At 40.3% G+C, this 17,134-nt stretch overlaps 1 protein-coding gene across 1 annotated transcript; it reads left to right on the top strand.

Annotated features, from left to right (window-relative positions):
• Positions 1-2,148: 2,148 nt before the first annotated feature.
• LOC102796132 (uncharacterized) lies at positions 2,149-16,166 on the top strand. The gene is made up of 8 exons (XM_087836073.1): positions 2,149-2,227; positions 5,932-6,225; positions 6,455-6,534; positions 6,855-7,032; positions 7,160-7,216; positions 7,343-7,420; positions 13,480-13,742; positions 13,915-16,166. The coding sequence occupies exons 1-8, from the start codon at positions 2,149-2,151 to the stop codon at positions 14,002-14,004; spliced, it is 1,119 nt and encodes a 372-aa protein (XP_087692199.1). The 3' UTR covers positions 14,005-16,166.
• Positions 16,167-17,134: the final 968 nt, after the last annotated feature.

Genomic DNA, 17,134 nt, shown 5'->3' on the forward strand with positions numbered 1-17,134 from the left:
TCACATTATATGAATATGTGTTAGTTTGGTAAATAATCAAGCGGATAGATCAGATAAAATACGTCCCCGCTGGGTGTCAGGCACTAATGTTGGTGTCATTTCCTTGGTGTCAGTGACTCATTTGCAATAATAGCTACACCAGAAGTCATCAGTTGACCGCTGTAGTTTGATCGTCACGGAAAAAATAAAAATATCCTTGAAGAGTTTTGGTCTCCACTTTTTTGTATGAAAGCTCTCTTTTTCCTCATCACACCTCATCTAAGCTGTTTCGACACTGTTGGCTTCAACGAGCTTGAGTGGAACGAACCACTGGAAACGATGGCTTTGACAGGTCGTGTGATGTGTGTAAAGTTAAAAGATTATAAACCTTTTCCTTCATAATGTGTACAAACTTTTTATTTTTGTGCATCTGTATGCAAACAGAGACAGAAAAAGGAACAAGATTAAGGTAGTAAAACCAAAACCAAAAGAAGTTTAGCATTGCTGAATGATATGATAGCCAACAGAAGAGTTTAGTCTGGACCAGAGTGTTTTACAGAAAATGATACAAAGAGTTTCCTCCTGTTTCATTTACGACCAGGACCTGCACTGAGGCGTCAAACCACATGTGAGAAGTGAGCTTTAGTTGCACTCTTAGACTTTCTTTTTTAATCAGACATCTACAGGTAGGACTCACATGTTACACGCAGTTAGTGGTCGGAAAGAGCTTTTTTGTGTCTTAAATCCATAAAAGATTTAATAATGTAATTGAAAGAGTCCAAAAAAAGAGGCTGGAAATGACAAAATGACCATCTTTGACTGGCAGATGCCATAAAGCTTCATGTATTTTCTCTCCTGTCAAATTCATGCACACATCTTCGCCCATAGATACCTGCATGTGCGATATGTTCTTTACTCAGCAGCTTCAAATGTAAAAGTCCGAGATTCGCACCCAGTAGAGTTCTAGTGTGATGGGAGACTGGAACTTGGGCATGGTGTCTAAGAAGAACAGTATATTTAAGAACATTAAAAATTAATTAAAATCTATACTTTCTTTAACACATTAGCATTTTGTGTTTTTATGACAGAATAGCTAAATGGACGTGCAGGGGGTTTGTGATTTACTATTTATTTGGCACTTTTGTGATCTTTTGCATGTAACCTGCAAAGGGACTGCACATGCAAATAAGATTACTAATAAATAATAAAAAGATTTTAGCTGCTACCTTCATCTCTTATAGGAATCGGCAGAGATGGTAAAACAAAAGCGGTCATTGAGTTCCATGGCATCATGGGAAACGTAGGAAGAAGTATTTTTGAAGCCTTACCCACAGTCTGGAGTAAAAATAAACATATATGAATATGATGGTGGATGGTTGTTTTTTCCTATCATTAAAAAAACCCTCAAATTTGATGTTAGTGGACTACAAAAAGATTTACATTTAAAAGTCTTATTAAAAAGTGTCTCACCTCGATGAAGATTAATCAATTCAGCATCTTGAACTTTTCCTGTGACAGGGCAGTGGTGCAAAGGCAACATGGACTTGTGCAAACACAAATGCACAGCTCTCATTTACGTGTACGTGCAGGAGTATCTGCAGGTAAAACGTGTGCAGTGACGGTGACTGTCTGACCTTTCAGCATGGCAAACCCTCAGAGGTAAGAGCTTTAAACCTCCACATGATTACAGTTTCGACCTTTTAGCTGCAGGTGTTTGACTGGAAACAAATGCAGATATAATGTGTTCTTACATAACTTTAACTGTCATATTACATACTCGCTCATGGTTTTATGAGCTTTTATATTTCTCACTTGCTTTTGTTTTAAGTTTTACAATTTCACCTGCTACCCAGATTTCAGCACTTTGGTGTTTGAACTTCTGGTTACCTTTTGAGCATCTCTAATAGGAGATCACAGATATATTTATACTGCTGAACTAAAACTAAAAAAAGATGCACTCTGTCTACTAAGTGTGACATTTGCTTGGCTTGCTTTGTTCTTTATCTGTGACAGCAGATGAGGCCTCTTGGATCACTTCCTTTCAAAACCATATATGCGCACACACGTGCGTGTACGGTGGCACACACACACATAAAATATGAAGTTACTGCGCTCTGACAGGAAATAACCTCGATAATGGAAAGAGGCTGTTCTTTTTAGCTGAATGTGATGAGAACAGTGAAGAAGATGGCTTCTGCTGTCAGCATCGCTGCGTTTCTGCTCTGCTGCTGCTTCGTTTCCTCCACAGGTATGTTTCAATTAATCCGTTTATTCTGTCAGGTTGAGGTTTTTATTGTTAAAATCCAAACTTATTGGTTTACATTTATACCATTTTTTTGTCAAGGAAATACTCAATTGAACCTCTCAGCCATGAGCGCTACAAAGATACTTATCCTTTAAAAATACCCACAGAATGCAGTAAAAGTCTATATTTCTGTGTTTCTGTTTGAGTCTCTCAGTGGAAATCTATTTTGTGACTGTAAATAATATAGAAAAACTATTAAAACTACTTCTTTTATTTGTAGTAAACTAAACCATCCAAAATAATTTTACCAGTCCTTTAAATATGATTATTTTATTGAGGAAAAACTCAATAAAACTAAAGAGGAACTAACAAATGACCTGTAGTAATACTGTGGGGTAGAGCGGCTGACATGGGCGAGGGTGAAGGTTTAGTTCCTGCTGAGGTTTTAGCCGTGCAGGGTTTTTTCTTATTATCATTATTATTATTTTTTAAAAACTGGACTCTGCTTTTCTTTTTCTATATTTGCTTCAAGCTTACTTTCCTTTTAGGTTGTGCTTTCATGCGCATATAAAAAAGAGACATGTCTTTGATTTTTGGGGGTGAACTGAAAACCTCGGCCAGAAATACATCAGTGTTAGACAAAAGAAACAGTCCAGAACGTTCTGCAGACATCGCTGCTGATGTGGTAACTTTGGTCTGAGATGGGGATGAACAGGAAGCGATGCAAAGGTGCAGAAGTAGAGGTGACCCATAGAAGCAGCGAGCGCTCAGTGCAGAAAAGGAGCTGTGAGAGCTGAACAATGGAAAGGATGAAGAATTAAAAAGAGCAAAAAAAAATACAGTCAAAAATGTTTTAGTAAACTGAATTATATGAAATTGCATTTATGATTTTTTTATATGAATATATATAAAGTAATGTGTTATAACAGAGCTTTAAAATTTAGTTTACGTCCATCAAATATTGTAATTCTTAATTTATGGTCACAAAACAAACTAATGAAAGTTGTTTCTTTCTCCTTTCTGTTCCCCCTTTTTCCTTTGAGCCGTTTACGTTTAAATCATTTCATGTTTATGTGAATACATCTGATGAACGCTCAACAGCAGTTAAGTTGCTGGTTTTTAAATGTCACCTTCTGCGGAGGCGTAATGATGGCGTTGGTGTCTGGTATATGCAGCCTTCACACATTCCTCTATTGTTTGTCAGCATGACAGTTTGAAACGGGGTTATGAACTGCAAAAGTGACTTCACCCGTCGATACGGAACAATTCTGTGAATTTTTGTAGAGGAAACAGCTTCTTTGGGCAGCACGGTGGCACGGTGGTTAGCACTGTTGCCGCACAGCAAGAAGGTCCTGAGTTCAATTCCACCATCAGGCCGGGGTCTTTCTGTGTGGAGTTTGCATGTTCTCCCCGTGTTTGCGTGGGTTCCCTCCGGGTACTCCGGCTTCCTCCCACCATCCAAAGACATGCAGCTTGTGGGGATAGGTTAATTGGATAATCCAAATTGTCACTAGGTGTGAATGTGAGTGTGAATGGTTGTCTGTCCCTGTGTGTTGGCCCTACGACAGACTGGCGACCTGTCCAGGGTGTACCCCGCCTCTCGCCCTATGACAGCTGGGATAGGCTCCAGCGACCCCCGCGACCCTGAAAAGGATAAGCGGAAGCGAATGGATGGATGGATGGAATTTATGGTCACAAAACAAACTAATGAAAGTTGTTTCTTTCTCCTTTCTGTTCCCCCTTTTTCCTTTGAGCCGTTTACGTTTAAATCATTTCATGTTTATGTGAATACATCTGATGAACGCTCAACAGCAGTTAAGTTGCTGGTTTTTAAATGTCACCTTCTGCGGAGGCGTAATGATGGCGTTGGTGTCTGGTATATGCAGCCTTCACACATTCCTCTATTGTTTGTCAGCATGACAGTTTGAAACGGGGTTATGAACTGCAAAAGTGACTTCACCCGTCGATACGGAACAATTCTGTGAATTTTTGTAGAGGAAACAGCTTCTTTAGAGACCAAGTGACTCATTCTACTCATGTTACTGCCTTAAAAATGCTTGTGATTGCAGTTCATCAAATTTGAATCCAATACTTTATATCACAGTTTATTTCAGTTAGCGTGTGTTCGTGGAAGCTGTTGCTCCTCTGCTCTTCTGCAGTATTTATATGTCATGAGTTACATCATTTCACTTCTTCTTGGTTCGCTGTGAGAGGTTTTGATGATTTCAGCATGTTTGCTAACAGCAATGTCTGATCTTAATACAGTGTAGTGCTGTCTGTTGTTAGTCCTTATGTCCTTTTTTAAATGTTTTCTTAAGTACACATAAAAGAAAAAACTACATTTCTGGTGATGAGCTCTTGTAGCTGACAGGAAGTGGAAGGCATTCAAAGGTTCACATTACTGAGTGTAACTTGTGGTTTTCTGATTTAGAGCAGAAAAACACTTTTGTTTAAAGTTAAAGAAAACGGTGGTTTTGCTGAAATATTTATTTTTTTCATTTGCAATAATAAAGGTTTAAGGTAATTACTAATGAGCGACTTTGTGTCCTCCTCTGAGAAAAGACTCACGCAGCCACGACTAGTGACTCAAAACGAGGTTTGGCTAGAAGTTAATTTTTTATAATCATCCTGGAAAATATTAATGTTGTGCTTCATGAGAACATGACTTATATAACCACTCATTTCCTGTGGGTTCCCTTCACAGAAATTGAAACTGTGTCAAAGTTGTTCACTGATTGCAAAATCTATTTTACTGAGAACTGTTTTTACACGTTTGGTGTATTTTGTCTGCTCAGCACCTCGTGATCTCTGATAGATTCCAGTCGCCTCTTTAAACATTTACAAATAAAATATATTGATGGCAAACCTGTCACCTTTAGAGCATGTTTAGATGAGGATCGCTGCACACTGTGGTCTGAAGAGAGACAACAGGATGAAATGTAACCATCATCCAGCCTCAGTGATGGAGTGAAATGATTTGTGCAGGACGCCCACAGAATATAATGTTACAGACGTTTGTCAGCTCAATCAGTCGAAACTAACAATACATAACTTCTTGCTGACATTATGTGACTAAACTACAACTGCTAACTTTATACTGAAATACCAGCTGTATTCTGGTGACTTGACAACTTATACATTGTATCTGACATTTGACTGATTTTGTACGTTCATGAGTAAAGTCTCACAAAAAGAAGTCACTCAGAAAAACTGGGACATGCAGGAAGTCAGAAAATGTGTTAACAAGCTCTGTACCAACTCAAGCAAGGAAATGTAGACATCTTTGCAGAGAAGCAACTACATTCAAGTTCCAGGGGAATTGAGCATTAATAGTACACAAGTTTTTGCTGTAAACTGGTTGAGAGAGTGGTGGGAAAAACTATTGAAACTTGATCCATCATTAAATTTAAGAGCAGTCCATCAGGAGATGGTGTTAGATCGAAATGAACTACTAATCACACTGTTAATGCTTAATACTTCAATTAGTCATGATGTCATGACAACTAGTTTTGATAGATCTGTAGATGCAATGAATTTTTGATTTTTGCTAGTTTAAAACTAGTAAAATCGTAAACTTGCCCTCATGTTAACAGAATCATAATTTACCTCAGCTCTGATATATAATTGTTCAGAGCTTTTGTAACATGACTAGTTTATTTTTTTCATCTATTTTTTTGTCTTTCTTCACTTTCCTTTCTGTTTCAAAGGCTCTCAGGATGGTTGTGATGTGTACAATGCAACAGGATCAAGCTTCACTGTGCCACTTAAATACAAGTTGAAGGAATCAGATCACCTGAAATGGTTCAAGGACGCAAGCGTAATCTTTAATCGCAAAAAGAAACTGGTGATCTCAGGGAAAAATGATGATGTTGATTCAACTGGATCACTAAAGCTGACACAACTCACCAAAGACAAGTCAGGACGATACAAACCAGAGGTTTACAGTGCAGATGGAATAAATGTGGGGGAAAATTTACAGAGTGTGCATTTGTGTGTATTAGGTAAGTAACAACACATTATACATACATTCATTGTGTTTGTGCTACTTATATCACAACAAGCAAGTATGCTGAACCATCAGAAGCTGTTTTAGTCAGATACTATAATTAAGAGTAAAGTCTTTGGTTTTATTATAAAGTCACTGTTCAGTTTTATCAATCAACAGTACTTGTTATTGTAGAAAAGCAGTAGTTTATATAATGTTGATATAATCACATTTTCTGTACTCAGATCCTGTGCAGAAGCCCACAGTGACGAGGACATGTACAACTGATAAGGCAAAAGTCACTTTTACTTGCAATGTTGGTAAGGTGAGGACATTATTTATTGTTGTACTCTACAAATAACTGACTGGTAATTAAGTTGTTGAAGAATATGTGGGCATAAGCTTCATTTCTCCTCCAATGAAACCAAGCATGATTTGAAGTGTGCTGTCTATAAGCATTTACTCAGAGATGTTGTTTCAGGAAGTTGGGTTTCTATGTATGTATTATTTAATTATATAGGCTTGGAAATTACTGAAAATGTATGAAAAGATTATTATATTTCTAATTTTGGTGACGTTGGACTTGTTAGACTTAAAATCTGAACTTTCCACTAATCCACTAACTAATTGTCTGTTCGTCTACAGAGTGAAAATAATCTTCCGATCAAATGGTTTATGGTTGATAAAAAGACGGCAGAAACAGAGACTGGCAAGGACCTGACAAGAGTAGCCAAAGACGTGCAAAATGCTCGTTTCTTTTGCAGTGTTTCTAACCGCGTCAGCTCTGAGACCAGTCAGCCTGTTCAACAAGACTGCAAGTCCTGTACGTATTATGTGTTATCAAGGGTACAAATGTTCAAATGTGCCTTTTTCCATGTTCGTGAACTGAACTGGTCATTTTTTTGAGCTCATATGCTAACAAGATACTTTCTCCTCCTTTTATTTTAAAGCTTTTCCTGACACACTATTTGGAATTAGCATCTGGGTTTTTGTGGGTGGTGGAGCAGGTAAGGTTTGTCTTCTGCTTAAAATCTTGACATTATATTTGGGGCTATGGTGTGAAAATGCATAGGAAAGCTTCTGTTTTTTCACTCTTACATCTAATGCAATTTGCTGTTATTACTCACCATCAGGTATTGTTCTGGTGCTGATCCTGATTGTCATCATTTGTTGCATCCAGACCAAACGGAAGAGGCGTTTGCGACTAAAGGGTAAGAATGTGCTTATTTAAAATATAAGCTGCTGTGCTCACAAAATATCATAATACATAATATATATTATTCATATATTATTTACATTTAAATGACTTATATTTTTACTGGGCCAAACAAATCTCCAATTATTTTCCTTTACTTATTTACATAACTTGCCAAATCTTCCATGTCTGTGCCAAACAGCTTATTCTGCTATTGACTTGTTTTGACCTTTTGTCTTTTTGCTGATGCCGGTACTCAGGCACTGTCACAATACGGCTGTGTGCAGGCAAGAGTAGGACCCAAACGCAAACTCGCAGAGACAAAAAGTAAACTCAAAAAACACAGCTTTATTGCTGGCGTGGAGTGGGACACAAAAAAACAATACTAAACTAAACTAGGAAAACTAAAGCACAAGGAGCCACAGGGGAAAGGAGGAGAAAGGAGAAAGAAGAAAAAAATAAAATAAAAATAAAAAAAAATAAAAAATAAAAAAAATCACACAGCTATGAGGGAGGACGCAACACTGACAAAGAAACATGGGGCTTAAATACACTGAGGGATAACGAGGGGGAATGAGCCACAGGAGGAGAGCACAGCTGGGAGTAATTAGGCAGGACGAGACAAGGGAAGCAGCAGCACGGTGGCACGGTGGTTAGCACTGTTGCCGCACAGCAAGAAGGTCCTGAGTTCAATTCCACCATCAGGTCTTTCCGTGTGGAGTTTGCATGTTCTCCCCGTGTTTGCGTGGGTTCTCTCCGGGTACTCCGGCTTCCTCCCAGACATGCAGCTTGTGGGGATAGGTTAATTCAGTGGTTCCCAAACTTTTTTTGCTGGGCCCCCCTTGTTTTACAAGAAAAATGTACGCGCCCCCCCTCGCACGCGCGCGCACGCACGCATGCACGAACACATCCTCCAACCACACACACCCATATTTTGCTCCATTGCGGTTTATTTCACACCTCAAACATTTAGTAAACAATTAAGCAAATACAAGTAATCTGCAATAAATTACAGGTAGTAAGAAAATAAACTAATAAAGTCTTTTACGCTCCTACACGGGTACTTTTGAAAACGCAGCTGTTTCGTCCACACGTAAACGGCGTTTCGAATCACTGAGAACGGAGATTTTTTAAAACTCCTTTTTTGCGTTTATGTGTGGACGAGGAATACAGAGTTCATCACGCAACATCAAAGGTATGTGCCTTTTTCACGTCACGCTGTGTGCACGTTATTGTTTACATGAGATGAATTGCAGAATGGCAGAGAGAGACGAAATACTGTTAATCTGACTGTCTGCAGGTTTTACAGGCTTACATATACACGCAGTTACTGTCCCTCCATTTAGAAAGGCAGAGGCGTCATGGTGTAATTATTTTACAGTAGTATTCAACATTGCTATCAATACATTTTTCAAAAAATCCCTCTGCAAAATGGGTTTAAAAACATAAACAGCTGTTTGTCCGGGATTTGAACGGGGAACAAATCGTGGCAGGATCAGCCTGATGTTATTTGTATCCAGCTGTAACTTTACCAAAATGTCAGGAGTAGTTAGTCATTACAACAAGTGTTTGTGAACTACAAATCAAGAATGTGGAATACTGTTTGTCCGTGATTTAAACAGCCCAGCGCTGCTCCCAACGAAGGGAAAACCAGTTCTGCAGGGAGACCTACGGCACTTGTGCAGGTGAAACCAAAGGGAAGATTTGCTTCACCATATTTTCTAGTCTTTGGCTCAGAATGAAGTTGGTTTGGAAACATATTCAGCGATGCTTCATCTCCTGCTTTGCGTTTGTGTGGGCGCCCCGTGCTAGCAGTGTCCAAGCGTTGTTTTTTTTTTTTTGTTTGTTTTTTTCCTTTTCATGCCGCGCCCCCCCTGCAATGGCTCTGCGCCCCCCCTAGGGGGCGGGCCCCACACTTTGGGAACGTCTGGGTTAATTGGATAATCCAAATTGTCACTAGGTGTGAATGTGCAAGTGAATGTGAGCGTGAATGGTTGTCTGTCCCTGTGTGTTGGCCCTGCGACAGACTGGTGACCTGTCCAGGGTGTACCCCGCCTCTCACCCTATGACAGCTGGGATAGGCTCCAGCGTCCCCCGCGACCCTGAAAACGATAAGCGGAAATGGATGGATGGGAGACAAGGGAAGCAAAACTAGAAACATTAACATTAACATAGGACAGGCTGTGAAAGTAAAACAGGAAACACACAGACGGAACTCAAGACATGTAAACTTAACAGACTGGGGAGACAGAACATAGGGACCTGAAACATGGAACAGAAAGGCAGAGTAGACACAACATGAACATAACAACGCCACAGGGGAAGAGTAAAACAAAATGCAGGAACACAGGACCTCTTTCAAAATAAAATGGGAAACATAATGAAACGCAAACATGACAACATAAGAAACACAGACATGAAGCACATGAAGGACAAGAGAGACTTAACAGGGGTTGGATACACAAGGGGAATCTAATAAACAAATGAACTTAGACAACCTAATGAACAAAATAAACTCAAACTTAAAACGCTGGGTCAAAAGACCCAGGATCATGACAGGCACTTCACTGTCAGCACCTGTGGACACTGCTGCAAAGGCCAGTTGGTGTCTGAGCATATGTGCAGTAGAGCCTAAACATGTGCAGGGACATTATGTACATTATGTATGTGAGTTGAGTTTTCCGACAGCACTTGAATCGCAGGGTTAAGGTGTGGAGAAGACAGAATGGTACGCTGATTGCTGCACCAATAGGGTAACAGTTTCCGTGATGTTGTGTGACTGCCTCAGCTTCAGTGCAGAGAGATATTGAGATAAGATTCTTCAATAGTGGCAATCTTTTATTTCTGCTGTCTGGGACCAGACTCTTTCCTCCAAGATGACAGTGCTCACCCCCACAGAGCGCAGTTTATCAGAGAATAACTCCAGTGTCTGGGAGTGGAGAGGATGAAATGGCTTGCCTCTGTGCTCAAGTGACTAACACATCCACATTTGGTTGAGGAATAGGATAGAATCCCACAGCAGTGTATGAGGAGCAGGTGCCAGGCTGTTGTGGCTCTGTATGCTTCTTCTACATGCTACTGAGGCTAATGAGGCCAGTGTTTGTTAAATGAACAAGTGATTAAATTGCCAATATGTTTTGTTTCTTCAGACTTCAATCATCCAATCCAATAAATTCTGACTCCAAACAAGAGTCACCAGCAGCTTAAGCTGGTTAAGTCTGTGCATCGTCAGAAAGCATTTTTTTTTTATAAAACTAGGTGGCGTTTGAGTCAGATTTTTATGTGATGTTTCTCATAGAGATCACTATCTGTTGAGCTATTCAGAAGTGAGTAAATATATTTAGTTAAAACTCTCAGTTCTCTTTTTTTGTTGCTGTTCCAAAACAGTTTGTGCCACTTATCATGTCACAAACTGAATACGGCGATGCATTCAGTTTGTGACATGTCGTTCTATAGAAACACTCATAATACATCCTGTTATCGCCATGGTTTTCTGTGGTGGCTGACTTTCCACTTTTTCGTTTACAATGTGCTCCATCTGTCAGACTCTAAACCAGCTCTAATGGGCTGGGTCTTTAAACAAGATTATCCAATAATGGGACATTAATGCTAATGCCTTCCAAGACATTAGCATTAAATTAACTGACACTAAATACACCTGGAAGTTCTGGGATTCAGAGGTTGTTGGTGGCTCTTCCTGACTGATGATGCTTCAGACCTTCGCCCACTAGTCGGGAGAGATATAGATCTGCTGAAATTTGGCTACCAGCCGAACATTAGGGTGGATGATGCTGTCACCTACCTGTTGCATCGGGCCTTCTCTCATCTGGAGAGCGCCAGGTGCACTGTGAGAGTCATGTGTTTTGATTTCTCCAGTGCTTTCAATACAATCAAACCCTCAGTGCTAAGGGAGAAGATGCAGGGAGCGGGATTGGACCAACAGCTGTCCTCATAGATTATTGACTACCTCATCAGGAGACCACAGTATGTGAGGCTGCAGGACTGTGTGTCTAAGGTGGTAGTCTGTAGCACAGGGGCCCAAGAACAGTACTCACCCCTTTCCTCTTCACCCTATACACGAGGGACTTCAGTTACAACACGGACACTTGCCATCTCCAGGAATTCTCAGACGACACTGCCATTGTGGGTGTCGGAGGGAAATGAACTGGAATATAGGGGGTCATCAATGACTTTGTCAGCTGGTGCGAACAGAATCATCTTCGCATGAATGCTGGCAAGACTGTCATGTTTCGGCTGTGTACAGGCAGGAGAAGGACCCAAACGCAAAACTCACGACAACGAAATTAAATTTAAAAAGCTGCTTTATTGCAGAATGGCATGGAAAACTAAACTGGGACATGGGTAAACTGACCCGCAAGGAAACACAACCATGAGGGAGATCACGACACTAGTTGTGTCCAAATTCATGGGCTGCATCCTCCTGAGGCCGCATTTGTAGACCGATTACGTCACAGCGACGCGCCGAAGGCTGTCCAAATTCGTAGACTCCTCCGAATGCAGCCGACAAATGCGTCCTCCTTTTCCCCGAATTTGAAGGATGGGTCGGGTGTGTCCTTCTTGGGCCACCATATCCCAGAATTCATAGCGCGGCCCAGCCAAGCTCCAGTTTCCGGCAATGGCGGCCGCTACTAAGTTTTAAAATTACTCTTATTAATCTTTGTGGGCCACAAAATAAACTTTAAACATATTTTCAGGCGAGAATGTGGGTTAGCTCGTTGATAATTAGAAATGAACACAAAAAACGGAGAAAGATTTCGGGGTCCATTTTCGATTTTCGTGCCGTGGCGCTGACAACCGGAAATACTCTGAATTAAGGGCGGGAGTAGATCGAGAAGGCTAGACCGTCCAATTCCATAGCCCTTTACTTCCGGCCTACCCGACCTTCTGAGGACCCGGCCCACGTAGACCGCGAAGGCCGGGTCCTCAGGAGGATGCAGCCTATGAAATTGGACACGACCACTGACAAAGAGAAACACAGGGCTTAAATATACTGAGGGATAACGAGGGAATGAGACACAGGAGAGCACAGCTGGGAGTAATCAGGCTGGACGAGACAAGGGAAGCAAAACTAGAAACACTGACATGAGACACGGACCTTCAAAGTAAAACAGGAAACACACTGACTGAACTCTAAACATGCAAACTTAACAGCAACTGAGAAGACAGAACATAGGGACCTGAAACATGGTACAAAAAGGTCACAGTAGACACAACATTGAACACAGGGAAGCCATATTACAAAGCCAAAGAACTAAACCTATGATAACAATAACTGAAATCTAGGGAAACAAGAAACAGCACAACAAAGGACTCAAAACATAATCCATAATACAAAAACACACGATCTCTTCAAAATAAAATAGGAAACATAATGACACGCAGACATGACAACCAGAACTTGACCACGTAAGACACAGACATGAAACACATGAAGAGCAGGGGAGACTTAACAGGGGTTGGAAGACACAAGGGGAATCTAATAACAAAGAAGTAGAAAAACTCATGAGCTTAATCATATAAACATCCAAATAAACTAAACTCAAAACACTGGGTCATAAGACCCAGGATCGTGACAAAGACGAAGGAGCTGGTGATTGACTTCAGCAAGAAGCCACCCCCTATTACGCCGGTGAACATCCAGGTTTGGACATTGAAACGGTGGGGGAGTACAAATACCTGGGTGTTCACCTCAATAACAAACTGGACTAGTCCACAAACACAAATGCACTCTAAAAAAAAAAAAGGTCTAAGTTGTCTCCACCTGCTACGGCGACTGAGATATTTTGGGGTGAACAGGACTCTCCTTAGGACATTTTATGACACTGTGGTGGCATCTGCTATTTTCTATGCCGTGGTCTGCAGGAGTGGTGGCAGAGAGCAACAGAGAAAGACTTAACAAACTGGTCAGGAGGGCCAGCTCTGTCCTGGACTGTCCGCTGAAGTCCATCGAGCAGGTTGGGGAGGAGAGGATGTTGTCTAACCTAACGTCCATCATGGACATCACCTCCTTATGATTCTGCAGGTCTGACCTGTCACCTATATTTGCTTTAACAGATGAGAGGGAGCTTCGCTTGCAGTGGGGCAATCAGGAACAACAACATCAGCATCATCAGCATCATCATCACCATCATCAACATCCAAATCAAAATAATTCTGATCAGCATCAGCATCATCACCCCCACCACCATCAGCAGCAGCCGGCAGGCAACACCGGCCCCCGACAACATCGCTCTAAACAGCCACGCACCCAGCAGCGTCCCAGAGCGCCTGAGCCCGCCAACGGCCAACCTCAGCCCAACCCCAGACGGGCTACGCAGGTAGGACACAGAAGCAGATGACACAGAAGTTTTATAGACCAAAAATGATTTATTTTTGCTTTTATTTTTGCTATTATTTCGACGGCTTAGAATGAAAATTGAAAACAGCAACAGTGAGTCATGTGGAAATACATAATTTAGGTCTGATACACCAATTTTCACTCTTCTTCAGGCTTCCGCTCCAGCTGGTAATGGCGGCGAAGAGCAGCCTCCTCCTCTTCCTCAGCCCAGGAAGAAAACTCCAAAAGCACCAAAAGAATGAAAAAACTTGAGCTTAGTATATGGAAATAATTTTTAATCTTCTTCTTCATCTTTTTAAAAGCTTGTCTCAAACTATAAATCTATCTGATGATGTGACGCTGAAACTTGACCTGCCAAAGAATATATATATATAGATATTGTAATATTTGTATATAAATAACAAATATTTCATAGATTTTGGATCCTCTTAGATTAGAAAGTGAGTCTACATGAGGAAACTTCTGGAAGATGTGAGATGTTTTATATGAACAATCAGACTTTCACTTCATAGTTTAAAACTGCCAAATAATTATTTTTATTTTCTTAATTTTTCATTATACTTGAGTAAATTATATGTTAAATACAAAGTAATTGTCAAAGTATTTGACATTTCTGTTGAATGCAATATTATATAGAATATTGCTAGTAGTTGTTACTCTTTGCTACTTATTCCATATTTACGTCCTAGAAACAGTTTTACATTTTGGGAAATACTCGTATTTTCACGTTTACCATTTTTTAGCTTCACTGCTGTTGGCATTTGTATGTTGAATACAGAGCTGAGACCAGCAGCTGGTTAGCTCAGTTTAGCTTGGCTTAGAATAGCTTAGATTCAAATAAAGTGGCTCTTAATAATAATAAATAAAGTGGATTTTTTTTTTTTTGCCTCTTAACATTTGAGGCTTTCTACAAATGTTTTGCCAGGTTAAGCAAAATCTGTCAGACTGTATATAAAAGATGATGTAACCAACTGGTTTCTAAAGTTTCTAAAGACTATATACTCAAAACAAATATTCTTGACCCTCACAGCCCAGTAAAGCCTGAACGATGAAATAATTGCCAGAAAATTCTCGTTTTTTTCAAACTGCAGTGGTAACTGCAAAACAATATATATCAGTTTGCATATTACATTTGGCATTTTTGTATAAAAAAGAAACTGATGATGGCGGTCTCAAAAACTCACAAAAATTGAAGTATCTTAATCGTTTTGGGCTTGAATGGAGTTTTTTGAGTGTAGCTTTTGAAACCAGGCATCATGTGCAAGGTGTGCATCATACTGAGAAACCGAGAGCCACGCCCTAAAGCAGCGGTCCCCAACCTTTTTTGCGCCACGGACCGGTTTATGCCCGACAATATTTTCATGGACCGGCCTTTAATGTGTCACGGATAAATACAACAAAATAAAACTAGTACCGAAAAAAAGAAAATTTATTCATAACACACGTGAAAAGACCAAGGAAAACCGAGTAAACGATAAAAACGATAACAAAATAACGCTGAAAACCGATAAAAACCCTGAAAACTATACATTTCACACCTGAGCCTCAAGTCTCAGGGCCCGGTACCAAACAACTCACGGACCGGTCCGAGGCCCAGGGGTTGGGGACCGCTGCCCTAAAGCATATCCTGCTTTATCACCCTGTTTGAATCAAATGGGGTCCATGTTTTACAAACTAAGCATCATGTTATGGTCATGTGTCTTGTGATATGTTTTATCGGAAAAAAAAGTTTCTTCTGAGGACAAGGGAGTGAAAAGGTCATTTTCCTTTACATCGCTGTAGAACCAAACTTCTTTTTTAAATCAAAAGAGTCGCCCCCTGTTGGCAATTAGGTAGAACTGCAGGTTCAAAGCACCTCTGCATTGGCTCCGCAGTGCAGAGGTGCCTTTAAAATATCAAACTATAAAATATCAAACTGTAAAATATCAAACTTTAACATTTTTTAAACCTCAAAAGTGTTTTGCTTACTACAAGAAAACTTGCACATTGTGAATTTTACCATCACGTATACATTATGTAAGAGTGGCTTCACTGCCACTGCAGAAACCTTTTCACACAACATAGTTTTCAATTTTCAATCTAGAAGGCTTCTTCTTTCTGGACAAACTACAAAAAGAATGTCACTGCAGATTATTTCATTGTGTGAACAGCCTTTGGTGTACATGTTGCAAAAAGCAAAGGATTTGTCATTTACGTTTTTTATTTTGGAAGCTTGCTCACCTTCTTATGACTGCTGTCTGCTGTAGTTAACTAACTACTATGGATAGTTAACTTTTACTAGAAAGTTAACTATCCACATTGTTTGGAGTGACATGTGCATTTGTATTTGTATGTATTTGTGTATGTGTCAGTATAAACTGTGCACAGTGGTCTTTTTAAATAAATGGTGTCGTTATGATTTGCAGTATAAGTTTGGGAGTGAATGTTTCAAACTGCGTCATTTTCACCTCTGCACTCTTCTGAGCGCACAGAGCGATGCAAGCAGACGGTTGTCGTGTTTGTGTGATTCATATATCCTGTCTTTTTGCTGAAAATGTGTTTGTGGCTTTCTGCATGCAGGCTTAGTGTGTGTGTGTGTGTGTGTCTGTGTGTGTGTGTGTGTGTGTGTGTGTGTGTGTGTGGTGGACGATTTCCTGTACTTGTCAGTTTATAGCAACAGAAAATTGCCAAATTTAGTGTCAGATTCTGTTCTTTCTTCACTAAAGTGATATTATGTTACTGTAAATGTTTTAGTTTATTGTCTGCCTTATCAGGCATCATTGTGTGCGAACAACAATGACTGAATGGTGGGCACACCCACACAGTGCTGCTGTTTGCTTATTTTCACACCTTCCAGTGCATCTCTACATATTTTCCTCGTGTCATATCTAGAGACATCTAGAGCTGCTGTGAAAAATGCAGGGCCTGCTGCACTGTGGTGTGATCTATGTGGTGCAAAACTGAAAAGAGGAGGCATTTTGATAATAATTATACAGTCTATGTTCAAAAGATCCAACTTTTAGTTCAGTATTATTTGTTAACACAAACAGGCCTAGACACATCCCTTCAGCTGCTCATTAACACAGATATCCAGTCTGTTAATCATATGGCACCAGCTCAATGAGACAAACCTGCTGAGGTTCAAACTGAGCATCAGAAAGGGCAAAAATGGACATTTAAGTGACTTTGAACATGCCATGGTTGTTGGCGGCAGATGAGCTGGTCTGACTATTTCAGAATCTGCTGATCTACTGAGATGTTTCCACACAGCCGTCTCTAACGGTGTGTTCACACCGAACGCGATGGACGCGAATGGAGCGTCAGGTTTACATGTAAAGTCAATGGAAAAGCGCGATGACGCGCGATTGCGGGTCCCGCGAAAATTCGGAAGCA

The sequence above is a fragment of the Neolamprologus brichardi genome, chromosome 23, assembly GCF_056152115.1.
Source record: "Neolamprologus brichardi isolate AB-2024 chromosome 23, ASM5615211v1, whole genome shotgun sequence".
NCBI classification, from domain to species: Eukaryota; Metazoa; Chordata; class Actinopteri; order Cichliformes; family Cichlidae; genus Neolamprologus; species Neolamprologus brichardi.